At 40.6% G+C, this 23,362-nt stretch overlaps 1 protein-coding gene across 6 annotated transcripts in view; it reads left to right on the forward strand.

Annotated features, from left to right (window-relative positions):
* PPARG (peroxisome proliferator activated receptor gamma) overlaps positions 1–23,362 on the forward strand; it is a 148,801-nt gene that overhangs the window by 113,163 nt on the left and 12,276 nt on the right. For 5 of the 6 annotated variants that reach the window (XM_030928015.1, XM_030928014.1, XM_030928017.1 and 2 more), the window contains 2 exons: positions 6,917–7,116; positions 17,695–18,145. In XM_030928015.1, the coding sequence (XP_030783875.1) occupies positions 6,917–7,116; positions 17,695–18,145 (651 nt within the window). The remainder of the gene's footprint in view (positions 1–6,916; positions 7,117–17,694; positions 18,146–23,362) is intronic. The other variant, XM_030928023.1, reaches the window with a different exon arrangement.

Raw genomic sequence — 23,362 nt, forward strand, 5'->3', positions numbered from 1 at the left:
TTTTCATCCTTTCCCCCAGTCCCATCTGTGTAGCACAGTGTTGCATCAAACAAGTGTCCAGTGAATGAATTAAAGGATGTCAGGAAGACTTCAGGGAATCAAAGATTGAGTTAGAAGGTGAGCTGGTGGTGTTTTGCTCATCTTCATTTTTGAAAGAAACCTAAGAAAATATTTAAATGTCCTCTACAAATAGTGTGAAAAATGGTAAAGGTTGCTCCTTGTTTTACTTTAGAGGAACTACAAAAGAATAGTTATTAGATTGCCGAATCCTGCCGAACCTCCAGTAGGCACAAGTTTTTTTTCCCTCAAGAAAGAGAAGTGAGCCAAGCATGGTGGTGCATGCCTGTGGTCCCAGCTACTCAGGAGGCTGAGGTGGGAGCATCCCTTGAGCCCAGGTGTTCAAGGCTGCAGTGAGCCAAGATCACGCTCATGTGCTCCAGCCCGGGCAAGAGAATGATACCCTGTCTCTTTAAAAAAAAAAAAAAAAAAAAAAAAAAGAAGAAGAAGAAGCAGCAGCAGCAGAAGGAGGAGGAGGAGGAGGAGGAAGGAATGAAGGAAGGGAGGGAGGAAGGAAGGAAGGAAGGAAGGAAGGAAGGAAGGAAGGAAGGAAGGAAGGAAGGAAGGAAGGAAGGAAGGAAGGAGAGGGAGAGAGGCAAAAAGGAAAAAGGAAGGGAGGGAAAGAAGGAAGGAAAGAAAGAGAGGTGAGCCAGGTGTAGTGGCTCATACCTGCAATTCCAGCACTTTGGGAGACTGAGGCAGGAGGATCACTTAGGCCAGGAGTTTTGGCGAAACCCCATCTCTACCAAAAAAAAAAAAAAAAATTAGCTGGGCGTGATCATGTGTGCCTGTAGGCCCAGCCACTTGGGAGGCTGAGGCAGAATGATTGCTTGAGCCCAGAAGGTTGCAGTGAGCTATGGTCATGCCACTACACTCCCACCTGGGTGATTGAGAAAGACCCTGTCTCTAAAAAAAAAATTTTTTTTAAAGAGAGATGGGAAAACAACTTATTGGCAACAGCCATGTGAAAAGCATGTATTACAAATATCTTGCTTATATGCAGCAAACATATAAAAAGTAGAAAAATTGACCATAAGACATAGCCTTACTAATTTTCAAAAGCCTGATAATGATTGCAAATTCATCCCTTAGATGTGGAAAGACAAAAATAAGACTTGTCTTATTTCATTCTTTTATTTTCTATTATTATTTTGAAAACCTGCTTTAATTAACCTTTGTAATTAAGTAGCATTTGTCTTTAATGCTCCTACAATTAGGTAGACGTTTTAAAAACATGTCGATTAATTGTTTCTTAGCATTGTACCCAGATCCAAAAAGCAGGCATCTGACTATTCCATGACTATTCCATGTGGTTGGTGTTTGTGTGTTCAACAGTGTCAGTACTAAATACACAATATGGAATCTATGACATGCTAGTAGTAGCTACATTCTGCTCAACAGAAGTGTGTTATATAAAGGAATGCTAATATGCTTTCCCAGAAGTTAGTGAGTCTCTATCAAACCCAGTCTCCCTGAAGGGAGCCTACCAGTTCTGATATTGATCTTTTTTTTTTTTTTTTTTTTTACCAAGATACCAGATTTCTCTGTAGATGATGAATTATTCCAAATAGGAGACTGTGTGCCAGTGTTCTGGAAGTTGCTGTATGCGACAGGTGCCAGATCTGTAGAACAGACAGAGTGTATTTTTTTTGAGCCTCAAAAACTAGACACATACTGCTTTTGAAAAGAGAGCAGAGCATGTTCTTGAGTACTATGCAGACATTTGTAGAACTTTAGAGCTAAATTTAGAGCTAGAGGAAGAAAACTTCAGAATCTTCTTTTCTAAGTTCCTCATTCAGTAAATAAATCAGTTGAAGACCAGAGAAGTTCAGTAATTTTCTTAAAGCCACATAGCTAGTTTGTCACTGAGCTGAAACTAGAAATTAAACTTCCTGACTGCATTCAGTGCAGTATTCATTCCCTTGCTTTCCAGAGAGGCCAAAAGTTCTCGCTCAGTGACTCACAGTAAGACATGAAGCATTTTCCTTTTAAGATTAATCAGCAGTGGTAGAAGATTTAGAAAAACACACTTGTATATGAGCACACTCAGCCTTTATAGTTCTGACCCCCAATCCAGAATGTTCATCTTCTATTTCTAAGCTCTCACTTCAGTCTTACAGGAAACACCTCCCAACCTCCATCACTTTCCTCCTCTTGGTAGGTAAAGGGTAGAACCTGAGGCTCAAGAATTACTTAACTAAAAAACACCATCTCCCAAACAATTTAAAGATGGAAAGATAGAAATAGAGATAGACAGGCAGACAGATAGACACATAGTTTAGGTTTTCAGATTCTGTTCTTTCTCTGTGGGAGAGGTCAGCGTGCCATGACTACCAACCTGGTCTAGAACCCACAGCAGCCATAGTTACCAAGACCACAGCAATAAAAGCAGTGTTTATTAAGCATTGTCATGTGCCCAGCACTGTGTTAAACACTTCCTCTCATCACCTCACCTGAGGTAGATAGGTATGATTATGTGGGACTCAGAAGCAACGAAACTGGCTTTTTCGTTGTTGGCTATATATACTAATAACACTGGCTTTTTCCCCTTTAAAAAAGGTATGCGTGCCTCAGCTGAAAGATAAAAAAAAAAGTATGTAAATAAAAATCCTTATTTTCTGTACAGTTTCAGATTTTTGTATGTTTTATGTGAATTTAGTCTCACCAAATGGGATCTATTTTTCATTCCTTTTATGAACCTCTGGTGTATAAAAATGCTAAAATCACCTATATAATTGGTTGCACTGGTAGTTAAATGGAACCTAATTTGTAGCATGGGCATTTAACAATACAGATAATTTATTCATTAGAGTTAGCCTTTGGGGGGAACTTCAACTTATAAAAATACATTTTAGTGAGATTATGGCAGCGGGATCTCACTTTAATATATCCTAATTCTAAAATGGTTTTTAGGGGTGTTTTTTGGTTATATTTGTTAGGTGATAGAAAAGCAGGACCAGCAAATGTAGTAAGTGGCTATCTTTGGCTGTTTGTTCATTTAAATTAACTTTTTTGGTTACCCATTAGGAAAAAATAGCTTTTCTAGGTGTGTAAACTTTTGCATATGTTTATAGCCTCTTACCTGTAAAAACTGAATCAGAGCTTAGAACCATGCCTGGCACACAATAGTCATTCAATAATTATTCCTTGAGTAAAGAGACAGTATTGTGTGTTCTGTGAAATAACAAAAGTTCAGGAGCAGCAGATAGGTGGTGATTCTAGTCACCTCTGTTTTGTTATAGGATAACTGATTTTCTCTGAGTTTTACACCAAAATTCCTTCTTCTTTTAATACGCCTCTTACTTAGTGCTTTTCTCAGGATCCTTTTCCCAAACTTCCTAATGGGCATAGTGTCTCATTTTCTGTCTGTTTTTAAACCTGATATTTTGGAGTTTAATCCATCAAACATTTATTGTTAACCTACTATGTGTATTTTGTTACACTTAGGAACAAAGATGAGAAAACGTGTTACTCATATAATTTATATTCGAGTAGAAAAACTGATATAAACCAACATCGTAGTATAGTAACAGTTTAATACATGAGCTAATGTATGCATACAACAGGAGCCCAGCATTTAGGAAGCTTTCTATAAACTGTCCCAAACCCCAGGTTTTTTATATACTCCTAACTGAGTGGATGGATAGCCCATAAAAATGTTCCATGGAAAACATATAATGTCAGAAGTTACCATGTGACTCTGATATGCTCTACCTCCCCTACCCTCCCCACTCCTCAATTAAGAACTACCGGTGAACAAGAAATGAACATAGTACAGCCATCCCTCCTTATTCTGTGGGATTGGCTCCAGGATCCACTCAGATACCAAAATTCCTAGATGTGCAAGTCTCTGATATAAAATGACATACTATTTGCATATAACCTACACATATCCTCCTGTATACTTCAGATCATCTCTAGATGACTTATAATATCTAATACAGTGTAAATGCTGTATAAATAGTTCTTATGGCCAGGTGTTGTGGCTCATGCCTGTAATCCCAGCTCTTTGGGAGGCGGAGGCAGGAGGATCCCTTGAGCCCAGGAGTTCGAGACCAGCCTGGGCAACATGGTGAAACCCTGTCTCTACAAAAAAATTTAAAATTAGCCAGGCGTGGTGGCACATACTTGTAGTCCTAGCTACTCAGGAGGCTGAGGTGGGAGGATCGATTGAGTCCAGGAGGTCGAGGCTGCAGTAAGCCATGATTGTGCCATTGCACTCCATCCTGGGCAACAGAATGAGACCCTGTCTCAAAAAAAAAAAAAAAAAAAAAAAAAAAAAAGTTGTTATATTGTATTTTTTTATTTGTTTTTTTTTTTTTTTTTTTTTTTTTTTTTTTTACCATTGTTTTATTTATTTATTTTAGAGACAGAGTCTTGCTGTCACCCAGGCTAAAGTGTAGTGGCTCTATCATGACTCACTGCAGCCTCTAACTCCTGGACCCAAGGGATCCTCCCACCTCAGCCTCCTTAGTAACTGGGATTAGAGGCACACTCCACCACGCCCAGCTAATTATTTTTATTTTTATTTTTGTAGAGACAGGGTCTGTCTATGTTGCCCAGGCTGTTCTCAAATTCCTGGCCTTAGGCAATCCTTTCACTTCGGCCTCCCAAGGTGCTGGGATTACAGGTGTGAGCCACCATACCCAGCCCATATTATTTTTTATTGGTTTTTTTTCCCAAATATTTTCAATCCACAGTTGGTTGAATCTGCAGATGTGGAACCTGCAGATATGGAGGGCCAACTGCATAAGGAATTCTATCTGAGCAAAGTGGTCAGGAGGTTCACAGAGGATTTTGAAGGAATATGCTATCTGGGGTTTCTTTCCATTGTATTTCAAATTATAGTAGACAAGGGCTTAATATGTGCGAGAAATTGTGCTGAGGATACAATAATGAACAAGATTCCTGCCTTTGTGGAGGTTATATGGCAAGGGAGGAAATAAAACATTATAGATTAATTCCTGTGATCAGTGCTGTGAGATGAGGTCATATCCTGAGGGACCCAGACAAGCCTAGCACCAGGGGCTGGGGTCACCAGTAGATAAAAATATGAACAACCATGCCTCAGCCCCATAGAACAACACAGAAAGAAAATGGGGAAGAGTGAGTAGGGAAGCAGGATTTTTGACCAAAACCTCCCAGTTTAAAAGTTTCTATATGAAGAGGCCATGTACCAAGGATATATTTACTAAAAGTATCTAAATATAGGCTAATTCAATTTAAAGGGATCCCAAATGAGAGGTAAGATTTTCTTCCCCTCTAACTCCCAAGTCTGGTCTCTAAGGAGGCCCCTACAAAACAGTAGTTGTATTAGTCAGCGATAAAATTTATTTAGGGTCAATGGAAATGCATTTATGAATTTGAGACTCAAGGGTACGTGTCAATTTCTTGGGAAAATCCAAGGTAATTTTCACGGAGTACTCAGATGGGAAAGTTGTCATGTGCTGTCATGTCTCGTGGTAGAAATGCTACCCTTAGCATAATAACATATAAAAGAACCATCTCTGGCTGGGCACGGTGGCTCACGCCTGTAACCCCAACACTTTGGGAGGCTGAGGTGAGCAAATCACTTGAGGTCAGGAGTTTGGGACCTGCCCGGACAACATGGTAAAACCCTGTCTCTACTAAAAATATAAAACTGAGCCAGGCATGGTGGCGCACCCCTTGTAATCCCAGCTACTCGGGAGGCTGAGGCAGGAGAATCGCTTGAACCCAGGAGGTGGAGGTTGCAGTGAGCTGGGATTGTGCCACTGCACTCCAGCCTGGGTGACAGAGCAAGACTCCATCTCAAAATAATAAAATAAAATAAAAGAGCCATCTCTTTGTTCTGGGATTCAGCAGAGACAGAGTCTTGCTAGAGACGTAAACGAATATGACAGTCTCCGCGCTCAAGGAGCATATAGTCTAGTGAAGCCGATCACCATAAAAACACATGGCTGTGATACCATGTCGTGAGTGTAAGAACAGAGCTATGTATGCATGGGGAACAGTGGACATGATGGCCAGGTACCCTTATTATGGGAAACATAGAACCTAAAGTGTGCCCCCAAAGGAACATGATTCAAAATAATATTTTGCTGAACATGTTGGTAAGAAGGAAAGAAAACATATCTGAGTTGAAAAGTTACAGTTTATTTTTTCCCCACACTAGTCCCCACTAACCCCTCTTACATTTTCCTTGTTGCTTTTCTTTCTTTCATTACCTTTTTTCACACTTCCTCACCCTACAGGCTGCCAGTTTGTCTTTCTGACAAACATCATTAAGTGGTAACTCTGGAGAGTTGGGAGATAACTATGGCTTCTGTAAAAGTGCTCTCTGGACTAGTAAGATGTGATAAAGCACCATCCGTATTTCTTTTTAACAGAGACAAACAGATCATACAAACTCCCTGAGAACAAAGCCTGTGTCTGTACAACTTTGAATTCTGCACAGTTTCGTATTTTAATTTGTGAAATGTGTTGATCCTTCTGGTGCCCTGACCTTAGGTCAAGTGCTGGGGATGCAAAGAAGGTGACCTTTGAATTGGGTCTTGAGGGATGAATAGGAGTTAGTTCTCAATTATTTCACGTTTAAGTCGACATACTTTCCTCCCTTTGCTAAACTCTTGAATTCTTTTGCTTTCTCAGCAGGATTATGCATTAACTTTTAAAAATTAAAGTGAACAGTTTAATTTTTACTGATGGTCTGTGCTACTTTTATAAAAACATGAGCAAACTGGTAGACAGAAACCAGAACTCGAGAGCAGTGGAGGAGGAGATGCTTCTACTGTGTGGGAACGAGGGCTGGGAGAGCACAGTGTATGTTCAGAGCAGTAGTAATCCAATGATTCATCCTGTCGTTCCTCTTCCTCTATAGCCATCAGGTTTGGGCGGATGCCACAAGCCGAGAAGGAGAAGCTGTTGGCGGAGATCTCCAGTGATATCGACCAGCTGAACCCAGAGTCCGCTGACCTCCGGGCCCTGGCAAAACATTTGTATGACTCATACATAAAGTCCTTCCCGCTGACCAAAGCAAAGGCGAGGGCGATCTTGACAGGAAAGACAACAGACAAATCAGTTAGTTCTCTTCTGCTGTCTTCATTGGGGGAGGCGGGGAGTTGTTTTGGGTTTCTGTTTCTTTGAGTAAATGGTTTACTGTGCTATGAATGCACATGCAGAATGTTGTTCAACTGTTGGCTGTTAACATATTGCAGACTGAGTCTGAAACGCAGGAAGTGTTTTCAGATAGCGTAAGTAAACATTATTTTGAAGAGGGAGAAAAGTCCATAAAGTCTTTGAGAATAGTGTTAGAATGTATTGGTCATCCTAACTTTAATGAATGAACTTAAGCCCCCTCAGCCTATCACCCTCTTTTAGAATCCATCTCTTTTCTCGGCATCAAAATAACTGGCCACAGCAATATTCATTCAAGCAGCCTTGCTTTTCTCTGGGAACAGCCTGACCTAGATTTAGAAAATGTATTGAATCCCACTATTTCACCTTTCAGGAGAACTACCAGAGTTACCTTTTTTTTGTGGGGGGGGGATGTCATCTCGCTTTGTCACCCAGGCTGGAATGCAGTAGCACAATCTCAGCTCACCACAACCTCTGCCTCCCAGGTTCAAGCGATTATCATGCCTCAGCATCCCGAGTAGCTAGGATTACAGGCATGCACTACCATGCCCGGCTAATTTTTGTATTTTCAGTAGAGGGGGGTTTCGCCATGTTGGTCAGGCTGGTCTAGAGTTACCTCTTAGGGAAGTTCAACATGGGGCATAAAATAGATTCTAGATATTAGGTTACCTTTCTTTCCTTGTAGCATTCTTGATTATTCCGGGGCAACTAGAAGCTCTGTCCTTTTATTACATATGGAATTTTATCTTCTGCAAGGCTTTGAGCTACCTGGGCCACTCCAGTGGACTCTCCAACATCTGTTCACTCATTGAGCAGCACCATTTAGAAAACCCAGAATGGGTTGTAACTGTTACTAAGTTAGGTTTTCCAAGCAGCAGAGCTCTTCCCTGACTGGAAACTGAGAAAACAACATGGAATTATAGAATAAAATTGTGCCTGAATTCTAGTCCCAATTCTGCCATCAGCTTGGATGACCTAGATCATGTCTCTGTACCTCAGTTTTTGTTTTTGTTGTTTGTTATTTATTTATATATTTGTTTGAGATAGTCTCGCTCTGTTGCCAGGCCGGAGTGCAGTGGTGCGATCTCGGCTCACTGCAACCTCCACCTCCCTGGTTCAAGCAATTCTCCTGCCTCAGCCTCCTGAGTAGCTGGTGCACACCACCATGCCCAGCTAATTTTTTTGTAGTTTTAGTAAACATGGGGTTTCACTATGTTGGCCAGGATGGTCTTGATCTCCTGACCTCATGATCTGCCCGCCTCAGTCTCCCAAAGTGCTGTAATTACAGGCGCAGCCACCGCGCCCGGCCTTGTAGCTCAGTTTTTAACGACAGGGTTTGGCTTTGATTCTGATGTCTGCACAATGCTCCTAGGGCTGTAAGAACTGCAGAACACACTCAGAAGACGCTGTCCCAACCATGGAAAGCCCTTGTATGCACTCATTTATTTTCACGTGAACACCTCCCAGAGAGCTATGCAATTATTTGATAGATATGTGTAACTTTTCTCCTATTCAAATATATTGTGGGGAAAATCTCATTAACCTTTCATGTATTTTGATGACTATCTCAAGATGGTGGTTCTTCTGTTTAGCTAAACCATTTAGTAAGAGAATCAGTTAATAGAAAAAGGAAACTTGTGGCATAGAGCCATACACTGATAAGGACAAAGAGTTTTCCGATTTGCAAATAGGTCTTTAATACCTCAACATTAATATACCTGGATTCAATTCTTTACGGTATAAAAAAACCTTGCACATTTATTAGGTTTGAGTCACATTGCCACCTGACTACTGCTATTATTATCCTCTTTATTTTAGAGATGAGGAAAATAAAGTCCAGAGAGGTTAAACATTTTGCCCTAAGACCCCACAGCAAGTGTGTAGAAGACCTGGGACTATAATGCAGGTTTTCTGGCCTCTAGTTCAGAAGATTTGTAGCATGCTAGCCCCTCAGCGCAGTACTTTAGGAAGCTAGTCTTTCCCATTTGCTGTCAGTGAGCCAGGGAGACATAACACACTGAGAAAGCTTCGCTCTGAGAAAACTTTCTGTGGTTGTTTTTTCTCAGTTTTTAGAACAGTAGGAATTTTTCACCTCATCTGCTGTCCTAATATATTCACAATTGGAAAAAATTTGTGCTGTTTCGGTTCTTTTCAAATTACAAAAGTCCTTGACTAGGACTTCTGGCTTTTACATGCACAGGACTGCACAACACTGGTGATCATAAAGCTCATTCATTCAATGAGAAAATTGGCCATAGCAAATCAAAAACAAATGAAGACCTCTGCGTAGCTGATTGGACTACAGAAAATAAACCATTCATATCCAGGAAGAAAAAAATAAAAGGATTGCTGAAAAGGAAAGAGCCCTAAAGCAAACTATCTACAGTTTTGGTTAGTTTTCTTTTTTTTTTTTTTTTTTTTTTTTTTGAGGTGGGGTTTTGCTCTGTTGCCCAGGCGGCAGTGCCTTGTTATATTGGCCAGGCTGGCCTTGAACTCTGGGCTCAAGCAGTCCTCCCACCTTAGCCTCCCAAAGAGCTGGTATTACAGGTGTGAGCCACCAGCCATGGTTAGTTTTCATCAACTGCTTTCTCACCTTCTTTTCATCCTCCAATTCGTACCTACAATCCTTATTAGAAATCCTGTCAACTTAGTAGTACCAGAAAGTCAGGCAAAAGACTGAAAAAAAAAAGCCTCGGTGGTCAAGAACTTAAAATTACACTACTGGTGTCCAACGTGCTCTTATCTGTGTCACCGGAGGACACACTCAAGATACCTCACTCCAGTTGACTCCTTGGCTCTAAATCTTTGAGTTAAAAAATAAGGAGGTTCTTTATGGAATAAACAGGTATTAAGTTATTTAAAGGAAAGGGCTACAAAATACTTGATTATGGGCTTTTCAAGTTCAGAGGCCAAGCGTTTGTCATTTTCTTCCAGTAACTAGGACTGGGTCTTGCCCCTAATAGTTACTCAGACTATATTTGCTTAATTGAATTAAACATGGTTGCCTATGCCCTTTGAAATGTGGACTTTCAACAGAGGGCCTCTAACTAGCCCAATATTTGCTTACCAAACTGCACATTATTGATGATCTGGATTCAGGCAGGATCTGGAAAAAGAGAGACTGGGCCAAATTAAAATAATCCGTTCACTGATGACACAAAACTAAACTACAGTTGTTTGGCACCCTCTCTTCTCCTTATCTTGCAAAATCAAATTAAACACTAGTGGAAAGAAACAGTTCAGAGAGGAATATGGGAAAGGAAAAAAAAAACAAAATGTGATTTCCAATGCGACTAGAGATTTGTTCTTTATCTACATGGTCATGTTATTCATTTGATAGCATCTCTCTCAGGGGTGTTATGTTATCTCTTGGCCAGGACTCATGAAAGTTAAGATTTGCATTGATAGGAAAAGTTTTGCAGAAATGTGGACTCTTGAGAGGGTGGGAGGTATACAAAAGTGGCTATGGCTGTGCAGCAGAGCAATTTGCGTTTCTTATACACCCTGCTTGAGACTGATGTCATTAGTGTTGGTTAGGCCAAGGCTGGGGGAGGCTACTCAGAATAGTGGGTTACCAGTTACCCAGAACCTTTGGAAAAGGAAATGACTTGATTCAAGAGGCCATTCTTTAAATGTATCATTCTCCTCAATTTCACCATTGCCTATTGTAGAATGCCTGCTGCCTGCTCAGCGTTTGCCTCCAGGCAGACCAGGACTCCTTCCCCTCCCCATCTAAACTTCCTTCTCCTGGATCTTATTCCCTAGGGCCACTTGCACCTTTCAAAATGGATAAACTGAATTCCCCTGCTCCCCTTCTACCAACTTTAACATCATGTCCTTGGTATAGGATGCCCTACTTTTCATTGTTTTGCCTAAATAAGAATATGCTTGGGAATTTTAGGCTTAGGGCCAGGAAAAGATGGGATATGGAATTGTCAGCTATGGATTGCTGGACAAGAAATTTTAGGAGCAATAGACCTTTTAACCATCCTAAGTAGGATGGAACTGACTGTCCCCACAACCGATTTCCCTTTCAGTGGCTTGCTCCAGCCAAGGCCCCTTATTTAAGAGGTCTTTCTGCACTCTGAAAACCATGCATATGCCAGAACTAGGTGCTCTGTTTCATGAAGGCAGTTTGATAACTGAATGGACTTTGGAAGTGCCCAGTGTTTGACTATTACCCTGGTGTGATGATCACACTGGGTGTGTCATTGTCACATGATCCCATGTTTGTTGGTGAAAATAAACAGTGGTTTTCAAAAACCATTTTCAGTGCCATGGTTTGTCATAAAACAATAAATAGAAAAACGCTTGATGTGCCTGCCAACTTTTCACCCCGTATCTAAGAGATGGCGAAGCTCTGGCTGCACTCTATCTGCAAATAAAGAATAAAACTCTTTATTTGTGCTATATTGGACTTTGGGTTCCAAAGCATCACATTGTTTATGGTAGGTACATGTAGAGTCACTGTTTTTATAATTATAAGAGCAAACTGGTGCCATTGGAAAAAATGGTCTTTCTAAATAGTGTGTGAAATATGAAACTAGTGAAGAATAAAATCAATATGGAAATGTAAACTTGTATGAAAACATTTCCTTACCCATTTAAGTTTGTGCATTCTGAAATTTACAATGGCCATCAAACCCAGTGACTCAAAGCTATTGGAAAGGTATCTGTCCTGTTAAATCCTACACTTACAGCTAAACAACATATGGGCTCTTTTCCCTTTATCTCTGGAAAAGCCCAAGTGAGCTGGAATTTGCTTCCCAAAGGAAAGACATCAGGCAGAATCCTCAGAGAAAGGGGCTTAGGGACCCCAGTAGAAATAAAATCAGGATAGTAGTGCCAATTCGTTTCTGGGGCTGCTGGAGAAGTTAGGCTTCTGGGATCATTCATCCATCTATCAATATTAATAAAATAAATTCTTCTATTACCAGTACTGTCAGGAATAGCTAAAGATATAAAAGATCTGAACCAGTTTCTTTCAGAGAATAAGTTAAAAATAATATTTTTAGAGTTAAAAAGAAAAGCACTTGGATTTTTTTTCCAATGGCTGGACTCAGTTGGCCAGTACCCTTGCTTGCCTGCTGAATAACTCTTTGACTGGCAATTGATTTTTTTAAGAGCTGTGGTTATGTGCTAGTTCATTACAGTGTGAATCATTCTTCATGTTAAGTTTTCATTTGTTTGTCTTAAATCTCCAAACCCTGCAGGAAAGCAGAGTATCTTTGACAGCTTTCAAACTTCACTTCTATCACACACAGCACTCCACCAGCACCTCTAGGAAACAGTCATTCAAAAGGCATTGCCCCAAGACCCCAGCATGTAAGAGCGTTAGTTTAAAATCTCCAGTTCATCCTAGAATAATCATTTTAAAAGGAAAAAAAGAAGTGAGGAAGTCCTATAGAAAGCAATGGAAAGGGAAAAGTTCTCAACCCAGAATCAGGCTTAGGTTCTAGTTCCTGGTTTGCTATAAATGGCACTTTGACTTTGGAATGTCTCTGGCTTCCGTTTATTCATTAGTCAGAGAATGATGGGGCAGATTATTTCTGAAGACCCCTTATGTCCTATAAATCTCATGGTTCTCAACAAGAGAGAAACAGGAACAACGGGCAGAAACCAACAAGAGGCTGAGGAAACCAAACCAATGAGTTTTGGATTGTAGCTAACCGAGGAGAACCGTGATGAAAGTCAGATGTATAAAAAGGAAGAAGGAAACAAAATGAAGAAGATGAGCCCTAAGAATTCAGTATTTTGCCCTGGTAAAACTAGGAACATCAGGAAAGCCGCACTCGATGAGGCCCACATTTTTCCAAGCCAGTTTTTACTCTGACAGGGTTACCTCAAGTGATTGTTTGAGAGAGGGTGGGGGGGTTGACTACACTCATTCAATCTGCCAAATTAGAAAAGTCACCCAGAATACCCTGTGCTTTTTGAGTGATTTTCATGTTTATGAAAATTCCTTAGCTTGCTATTTTGTTACTCAAAAGGATTATAAACATAGAGCATTCATGTATAATACCTTTCATAACTCATGTTAAAATGCTGATGTTATTGGATTTCTTAGGAACAGTGCTGTTCTATTTCTCCATTCAAAAAGGTTAAAAAAATGAATTACTCTATTTTCATCATTAATCCCATTTCCCCCATTGTCTTTGTATTCTACGTAGGAAGCATGCCATAATTGAATTTACTAATCTATATAAAACAGTACTTTTAATCCCATTCTGAAAATCAAAATATATTTTTGAAAATCAAAATATGTCAAAATTGAAACTCAAAATGTGTCAAAATATTGAAAATTTAAATATATCAAAATTAATTATATTTGATGTATCCCTCAAAAAATTGATTTCTCCTAACAGAAATCTTTTTGCTTTCCTGGAAAGACACTGGGTTCAAGTGCAGCTTTCTTCATTCTGTTCTGGTCTGTCCAGTATATGAAAAGCACAAGCACACAATGACCAGTGACAGATCCGCTGTGAAGCTAATGAAGCTTCATGGGGCCCTTCCCTTGTGCAGAGCTCCTTCCAGTGCTTGGGGAAGGGCCCAAGCAATTTTATTCTCATAATTTGTAATGCCTTCCTTAGAGAGGCCCCACTACTGTGTACATTTTATGTACCACAAAACCTGAATTCACCCCATCATGTCCTAGTTGTAATTAAGCTTTCCTTCCTGTTAAGGAGGGACGCTTACCCAGCCATTTGATGTAGGGTCTGAAGATAAATACACTATTAGCCCCAAACTAGAAGTGTTAAATCATTAAGACAAAATTTGAGAATGATATGGCTGCTATAATGGCAATCTTTGGATAATACTGTCCAAGCTGATGGAAAGTGTAAGGACTCCACTTTGCTTTGTAAAAAATACAAAAACACGGCCGTGGAAGTGCAGTACATTTTGTATGGAACATTGTACCACATTGTACCAAATGTCATGTTAAATTAATGATTCAATATAAAATTATGCAGACCAAATTTGACCAGGGTTTTAAAAGGTTCTCTCTCCATGAAGCAGGCTGGCCACGATCTTCTCTTCTAGGTTTGAAGGTAAGGAGGTTCCCTGTGAAATATGAAAGTAACGCCTAAGTGAACTGTCTGCAATCTAAGAATTGGTGAATTGGTTGCAAAGAAAGGCAGACCACGCCCACCCAGGGATCTCTCTTGCAGTTTGACACAGAAAGAATCTATGCAGCCTTCAGAAATGCAGTGAAAACAGTATAATCAGATATGACTAGGAAAAAAAAAAAACAACTGGTGTTCATTTGCATGTCAACACCCAGAATTCTCTGCTAGTTCACCTCTTCTTCAGAATGCAGAAAGGACTGAAAAAGCTGAAATGGAGCCTGGCGCAGTGGCCCATGCCTGTAATCCCATCACTTTGTGAGGCCAAGGTGGGTGGATCACCTGAGGCCAGGAGTTCAAGACCAGCCTGGCCAACATGGCGAAACCCCATCTCTACTAAAAAAAAAAAAAAAAAATAGCCGGCCGTGGTGGTGGGTGCCTGTAATCCCAGCTACTCTGGAGGCTGAGGAGAATCACTTGAACCCGGGAGGTGGAGGTTGTAGTGAGCCTAGATCGCACCATTGCACTCCAGCCTGGGCAACAGGAGCGAAACTCCATCTCAAAAAAAAAAAAAAAAAAAAAAACTGAAATGGTTTGGCATGATGGTGGGGTGCTGATTCCTCTCTCTGTCCTTGAGTATTTACTGCCAGGAAATCCTGACCAACATCAATTGCCAAGGGGTTAAAGTCACATTGTTGTTAAATTGGGAGAGAAAATTAGCAGGATTTTGTGCCCTGTGTTCAACTATTACAGAGTTTCGAAAACAGGAACCTGGAGCTTTATATGAGGGGACAGGGGAAGTAAAGGGGAAGAGTGACAAGGGTGATTTATCAGGGCATAGTTCCAGATAAATCACTTACATGGAGGTGAAAGAATTTCATGCATATGTTCTGTGCCAAGAAGCCAAATGGTTGAGCAGAAGCTCATCTGAAAGTTGAAGTGGGCAGTTCTGGGTACAGTCTTTCCACATGTGAAAAGGCGATGATTTTGTATTCATGTTATTTGTACTCCTGCATGTGCAGTTGGTCTTTTCAGGTGTCCAGACCATCATTTTCTCATGACATTAAAGAAAGCCAATAAAGGCTAGTTGTGGTGGCTCACACCTGTAATCCTAGCACGCACTTAGGGAGGCCAAAGCAGGACGATTGTTTGAACCCAGGAGTTCAAGACCAGCCCGGGCAACATAGCAAGACCTCATCTCAAAAAATGAAATAATTTTTTTTTAGAAAAAGAAAGTTAGTATTTCATTAATATAAATTATAATACACTATAAAGTGCCTGTAGGAAAAAGAAACACGTTTTCTCTAGGTTCTGTGAAAGCATCATTATCCATTCAAATTTTTCTCATAATTAGAATCTGACATTCTGGAAAAATACAGTAAATTTTCATTGATGTTACTTGCTCTGCCCCCTTTTATTTCTCCCATTAATAATATTAATCCTGAAAAGAAAAAAAGAAAAAGGAAAAAAACCACCCAAGCGAAATGTTTAAGAAATATGGTACGGACAGTTTGGTCCCTTGAAAAATTAGAGCCACCAGGTAAACCTGTTCTGGGGTCCTCACATCTGTCCCCTTTTGGAGTTTGGTAAGTAGTACAGTTGAAGTGAATTTTTTTGTAACAAAAGTAAAAACTTCCAGAATAACTCCAGTGAAGGGTGTTGATGTGACGTACAAGTTTGGAAATATATTTAACATCTGAGAGTCCTTAATGTTGGTGTTACTTCCTCCAGTGTAGAACAAACTTAATCTTTTGATGAAAATCATAGTGTTCCATAGATATGAATAGAATCTCCAACCAGTGCATCTTGAAGCCGGCTGCCACGGCCACTCATGCACCTTCTCTGTGCCCATTCAGGAGAGAATTCTCAGCATCTCTGCTCAAAACAGTGTTTACTTTTAGTCCATCAGAGACTTCATGTTTGTTGTGCATGCACACTCACAGCTCTCCACACATATGCCCACTCCCCACACACATCCTGCTTCTGAGAAATGCAACTAGAATTTCCTCTGGAGAAGAGGTGGAAACCCCTGATTGAGAAATTTAAGGCCTAGGAAAGGTAAATGACTTTTCTTAAGTCACATAGTTCACCACAGAACCAAAGCTAGAATGCAGATACTCTCAGCTCTTCTTCCAGTGCTTTCAGGTATACAAGTATTTGAACAGGATTCAAGGTTTAACTCCTTATGTGTCTTTCAGTGTATCTGGTGTAAGTAAAATGTTGCCCCTTAGAGCAGCCTTGAGAATCTCTCAATGACTACAAACTTTGGTTAGTTCTGTACAAGGGAAGTGAGAGAGAGATAATGTCATGACCAAATGACTTAACTTTTGAAAGCAGCTTATTGCAAACTTGAATAACTGGGGCATGTATTTTATTGATTATTTGACCTGTAAGGACAGATATTTTAAAATATAAATTCAAAACTGGTTTTTTGCAGCATTCGCCTATAGGCCTTCTATATCTGCTCTTTGTGAAATAGATGGCTTCCAGAGCATTAAAAAAAGAAATAGACATTTTCTTGGTTCAGTAGCTCTAATCTGCTTTCAGAGTGATTTTTTAATAGTTAAGCATATTTTATGTGCACATAGTTTCATTTGCGATCTGAGAGGATTTCATCTAAAACTGAAAAATTACTACTTGTGAAGGAGAACAAAGGAAAAGGAAAAAAAATTAAGAAAAAAAAAATTGTTTTAAGCCTGTAAAGTTGCTTTATGTTCAAGTGGGTATTTTCAACCCTGAGTTGCTGAAATGATTTTTTATTGAAAGAAGGTTAAAAGTGTATTTCATTGAAAGCCAAGATAAACAGTAGATTTTGTATCATTTTAAAAATCAACAATTGGCTGGGCATGGTGGCTCACGCCTGTAATCCCAGCACTTTGGGAGGCCAAGGCGGGCAGATCACTTGAGGCCAGGAGTTCAAGACCAGCCTAGCCAACATGGTGAAAACCTGTCTGTACTAAAAATACAAAAACCAACTGAGTGTGGCAGTGTGTGCCTGTAATCCCAGCTACCCAGGAGGATGAGGCATGAGAATTGCTTGAACCTGGGAGGTGGAGGTTGCAGTGAACCCTGATTATGCCACTGTAATTCAGGCTGGACAGCAGAGCAACACTCTGTGTCAAAAACAAACAAAATAAATAAACAAATAAATATAAAAATCAACAGTGAAGACTCCCCAAACAAAAGAAATTGGGATTCTTAGCCAGTCATAGGTAAAGTGTTATAGTGTAAATTAAAGGGAAAGAAGACCAAAATTGGTGAAATATGTTTGGTCCCAGAAGATAATTAAGATGAATAAAAGAACTTGAGAGTATTTTCTCATTATTAAGCATCTTCAGCTTTAAAGATTTTAGTTAGCAAAGCAAGTTTACATAAAGAGACAGTTTTCTGAACTGGGATGGCATTCACTAAGTTAGAAATCTCCAAGTCACCCATGTTTTCCCTGTTTTCTTTGCAGCCATTCGTTATCTATGACATGAATTCCTTAATGATGGGAGAAGATAAAATCAAGTTCAAACACATCACCCCGCTGCAGGAGCAGAGCAAAGAGGTGGCCATCCGCATCTTTCAGGGCTGCCAGTTTCGCTCCGTGGAGGCTGTGCAGGAGATCACAGAGTATGCCAAAAGCATTCCTGGTTTCGTAAATCTTGACTTGAACGACCAAGTAACTCTCCTCAAATATGGAGTCCATGAGATCATTTACACAATGCTGGCCTCCTTGATGAATAAAGATGGGGTTCTCATATCCGAGGGCCAAGGCTTCATGACAAGAGAGTTTCTAAAGAGCCTGCGAAAGCCTTTTGGTGACTTTATGGAGCCCAAGTTTGAGTTTGCTGTGAAGTTCAATGCACTGGAATTAGATGACAGCGACTTGGCAATATTTATTGCTGTCATTATTCTCAGTGGAGGTAAGATTTGTCTTTTGATCCTCTATGAAAGAGGGTGGCATGATGGTGGGATGGCCAAAAGAATTTTGGATTTCCTTATTAGTCTGCGTTCTTTGTCACTTTTTAAGTGCCAATGGCATAATGCCATGAATCACCTCTACACGTGCAAAACGCTGTACCAAGAAAGACTATCATAAGTTTGCATATGAAAGTTATGAGTAACCCAGGATCTTCTCTTTCTTCCCTCAACAATATAGTTTTTCCAGTCAAATGCCCTCTTCTCCTTTTTCTTTTCTTTGTCTCTTTCTTTCCTTTCCAGAAAGGAAAACTAGAGGCCAATCTAATCTTTGGTTCCTGTAAGTAATGGCATGTATGACTTTGCTTAAGACAATGCTTACTTGACGTAGAGAAGGAACTACTAAGTGTTTCTGGTCAAATCATGCTCCTGCCCCACCAACAGTAAGATACTACTTTGAATTGCTTTCGTGATGTCAGGAATTAAGGAATACCTACTGACCTCCACCTACTCTCTTCTGTGGATTCCTCTGATGGCTTCCCTTCAGATACCTTTGTGAGGTAGTTGGTTATGATTAAGAATGCAATCTGAACCGAACACACAACATAGAAATAAATTTAGTTATTTAGCAATTTGTTGTATTTTTGGCCCTGCAAGTACATGATCTGACTAACCAGTTCCAAAAGCCAGATTTTTTACTGAGTGTGACTTTTTTCTTTTTTTTCTTCCTTTTTTTTTTTTTTTTTTTTGTGAGACAGGGCCTCACTCTGTCACCCAGACTGGAGTGCAGTTGCATGATCATAGCTCACTGCAGCTTCTAACTGCAGTTAGTAAGCTATGATCATGCTACTTCATAAAAGTAATACATGGCCATTTTACAGTTGGGCTCAAGTGATTCTCCCACCTCAGCCCCCTGAGTAGCCAGGACTACAGGGGCACACCAACATGCCCTGCTAATTTTTAAAATTTTTTTGTAGAGATGAGGTCCCGTTATGTTGCCCAGGCTGGTTTCAGATTCCTGACCTCAAGTGATCTTCTCGCCTTGGTCCCCCAAAGCACTGGGATTATAGGCATAAGCCACCACGCCCAATCTAAACTTTACTTTCAGTAGCCTCTCATGAGTAGAAGAAAGTTTTACTTTCATCTCTCTGTATAAAAAAATTTTTTAAGTGGCAATTTTTCCTATTGAAGTGGACTTCAGGTGAGCTTTTTATATGTACTCTACAGTATATCCTCTGTGAAAAACCCATCAGGGGATAGTGGTAAACTGTGTATAACTGCACAATGTATTATAAAGAGCACAATCTTTTGTTGTCCAGTTGAAAGGAGAATGTTTCTGAAATCAGGCGCATAGTGCAGTAGTCATAAGAACAGCAAACATTTATTTAGTATTTGCTGTGTGCCAGGCAGTATTCTAAGCACTTCATGCATATTTATTCAATCCTTACAACAATTCAGGGAAGTAAGGACCATTTTACAAATGAGGAAACCAAAGCACTGAGAGGTTTTCTCATTTGCCTGAGGTCACGTGGCTAGCAAAAGATGGAGACAGGACTGTGAACCAGGCATGCTGGCTCAGACACTCTACACTCTCTACCATTATATCATGCGGAATACCGGCCTTTAAATGCCTAGGGTGCAAATAGATCACAATACCCATAGTTTACCTTTGGAGCTGTAAGTCCAGGGTCCAGTTGTGATTCGCTTTAAAATAACTACTTGATATTATGGCTTTTTATTGTTGTTGTTTGTTTGTTTGTTTTTTGGTTTTTTTGTTTTTGAGCCAAAGTCTCACTCTTGTTGCCCAGGCAGGAGTGCAATGGCACGATCTCGGCTCACTGCAACCTCCACCTCCTGGGTTTAAGGGATTCTCCTGTCTCACCCTCCCGAGTAGCTGGGATTACAGGCACATGCCACCACACTCGGCTAATTTTTGTATTTTTAGTAGAGACGGGGGTTTCATCATATTGGTCAGGCTAGTCTCGAACTCCTGACCTCTAGTGATCCACCTGCCTCGGCCTCCCAAAGTGCTGGGATTACAGGCATGAGCCACCGTGCCTGGCCGATATTATGTTTAATAGAACAAAAATATACTACCTGGCATGGTTTAATATCTTGACCAAATCTACTTCCTAAATTAATCCCTGACTCTCTGGTATCTTTAATTCAGCAAAAAAGGATGAGATTCCAGTATATAAGAGGCTTGCCAGAAGAAAAATATTAAATTTTGAAAAACCATTTTGGAAAAACAGTTGATATTATTTCTCTTGTATTTTATTTTACTTCATTTTATTTTATTTTATTTTTTGAAATGGAGTCTCGTTCTGTCTTGCAGTGGCATGATCTCCACTCACTACAACCGGGTTTTCCTCCACCCAGGTTCAAGCGACTCTCCTGCCTCAGCCTCCCTAGTGGCTGGGATTACAGGAATGTACCACCACACCCAGCTAATTTTTGCATTTTTAGTAGAGACAGGGTTTCACCGTGTTGGCCAATCTGGTCTCAAGCTCCTGACCTCAGATGATCCACCTGCCTCGGTCTCCCAAAGTGCTGGCATTGCAGGCATGAGCCACTGCACCCAGATTATTTATCTACTATTTTAAGGCACATTTTATTTTTAATAAAATTTGGAAATATATTAATATTTAATTTATTTCAAATATTTTTCCTAAGCATACTATATATCCCATGTCTATTCTTTTCACTTAGTCAATTTCCCATGTCATTCCATACTCTTCGTTAATACTTTTCGTTAACTTTTTTTTTTTTTTGAAATGGAGTCTCACTCTGTCGCCCAGGGTGGAGTGCAGCGGCGCTATCTCTGCTCACTGCAAGCTCCGCCTCCCGTGTTCACACCATTCTCCTGTCTCAGTCTCCCAAGTAGCTGGGACTGCAGGCGCCCGCCACCTCGCCCAGCTAATTTTTTGTATTTTTCGTAGAGATGGGGTTTCACCATGTTAGCTAGGATGATCCTGATCTCCTGACCTCGTGATCCGCCCACTTCAGCCTCCCAAAGTGCTGGGATTACAGGCATGAGCCACCACGCCCAGCCGACTTTTCATTAACTTTTTAAATAAAAGTAATACACGGTCATTTTATAATTGAAAGAGTACAGAAAGGTGTAAGTGAAAAGTAAAGGGCTTTGCCCTCAGGATAAAATAGAATTAACAAAGTCCTATTTTTCCTATCAAGAAGTTTACGTGCACACTCATGTATATAGATATATATACATACATATATGTGTACGTTCATAGCAGTTTGTATTCCTATCCACATACACAAAGGGAAGCATTTGAAATGAGCCATTCAAAGGTACTTAGTTTCTACTAGGCAAGGTCTACACAAGAAACAGTCATGAGAATTCTGGGCTTTATGAAGTGAGATCTGAGTCTCAGGCATAGAGGATGAGATCCACCTCCTTGGTTGTGCTTCATTAGAGTAAAACAAAATTTCTCAATTAGTTTTTCCTCCTATTCCGGATTTTCCATTCAGCTAAGCAAAAGGCTTTCATCCACTAAACAAATTTCAGATCCTACCCAGTCTTAACAAGAGTGATTCTTTTCTCTGCAGTTTACTCTAAAGTCTATCAATTACTTTGGTGGTTTCAGAAAGAAGTGCTTTTGGTGGGGATCCAGTTGGCCTCATCCTGAGCTGGCTGTGGACTCACGGAAGAACTTCACTTCAGCAAAGGCACTTAGGGCCCCAGACTAAAAGAAAGATGAGCAAGATGTGCATCATCTAAGAGTGGGCGGGGGTAAGGAATTGGGGATTAATGGGGGTGTCCCTAGAGGACCCAAAGAGGAGATTTTTAGATGAAAGTAACTGATTTGACCCAACTCAGTATTTGCTGGGGAAACTGGAGTTGCTACCTAAGATTGCTGCCATTGAACTTCAGCCTTAAAAACTGCTGATACCATTTGATTGGTACTTAGATTTGCCCGGGCTTAGCATCTCCGCTGTTCACTCAGCTCTCAAACCAAGTTGCTGAGAAAGATGACCTAGTTCTTCTCGAGTCTTTCTCCCCTCTCTCCCCCCTGAGCTTGGGGGCAAGAATTAAACTAAATAAAAGGAACAGCAACCTATTCTAGAACCAAAGTTCAGGGCTTTGTACCTTTTTAAGAGCATTTCATGTACATTCTCTCATTCAATCCTGACAGTGCTCCTAGGCTCTTAATTCTCATTTCGCAGAAAGAAAAGTGAGGGTCATAGACTTAAGCGATTTGTCTAAGATTCAACAACTAGTGCCACAATGGAACTAACATTGAAACCTGGGTGTCCTAATTGCCCCCACTGGCTCTGGCCAGTGGATTGTGGTCAATAAACTCACTCTTGTGTTGGTGGCTGCAACCTGCTCTCTCTTCACTGTATCCCTAAAGTAGGCCCATATCTAGAAGCCAGGAATAGTGCTTCCTTGGTCATCATGGTAAGCAATAACTTTCCTTGCACTCCCTAGTCTTACTGACAGGCTGGGCGGCGTCAAGAGTAATAAAACTGCCTCCAGCAAAGCCATGTTTGCAACTGGCGCCGCAACATCATGCCAGCCACCCTAGCAAACTCCCAAAACCTACCCAGCAGCCAAAGCCAAGCATAAAGCTCAGTGAAGCTGACAAGCCCCAGGACACTCTGGTGGATGTTTTGCCCCCTTGAGTGTTTGCTGTTTTGTGAAGAAAAAGTCTAGGAGAGTTCCAGCTGGAACTCTGCAACAGGCAAAAGCTCTTTTTGTTAATTCAAAACAGTTTGGAATCCATTTCAGTTCTTCCTAAACCTCCAAGATATGGGGGAGGAAATTCACTGGATTTTACAATATATTTTTCAAGGCAAATTGCCATCTCTGTCCTAATGACAGAGAAGCTGCCGATACCACTACAATGGCCGCAGATGGCAAGTCATCCAGCCTCCTCCTGTGCCCTCCTGAGTCTGGCTTGGTGACGCAGACCACCTCGAGGGCAGCTCCTTCTTTTTCCAGCAGTTCCGGCACTGTTCCTTCTCTGTGAAGCCACTTTGGAGGGCGGTTCTTGGCATGATCATAGACTTTTCTGCTGTTGAGTGGGCAAGGAGAATAGGGTAGAAGCAGGGAAGTTGTTTCATTGCTATGCATTTATAGATCAAAGAGGAGCAGATATTTTATGTTAATTGGATAACGCCTAGTTATATCAGGTCAGTAACCTAGGCCCCTGGGACTCCCCCATGGGTCATACCAGATAGATACATTTTTGTAAAAT

The sequence above is a fragment of the Rhinopithecus roxellana genome, chromosome 1, assembly GCF_007565055.1.
Source record: "Rhinopithecus roxellana isolate Shanxi Qingling chromosome 1, ASM756505v1, whole genome shotgun sequence".
NCBI classification, from domain to species: Eukaryota; Metazoa; Chordata; class Mammalia; order Primates; family Cercopithecidae; genus Rhinopithecus; species Rhinopithecus roxellana.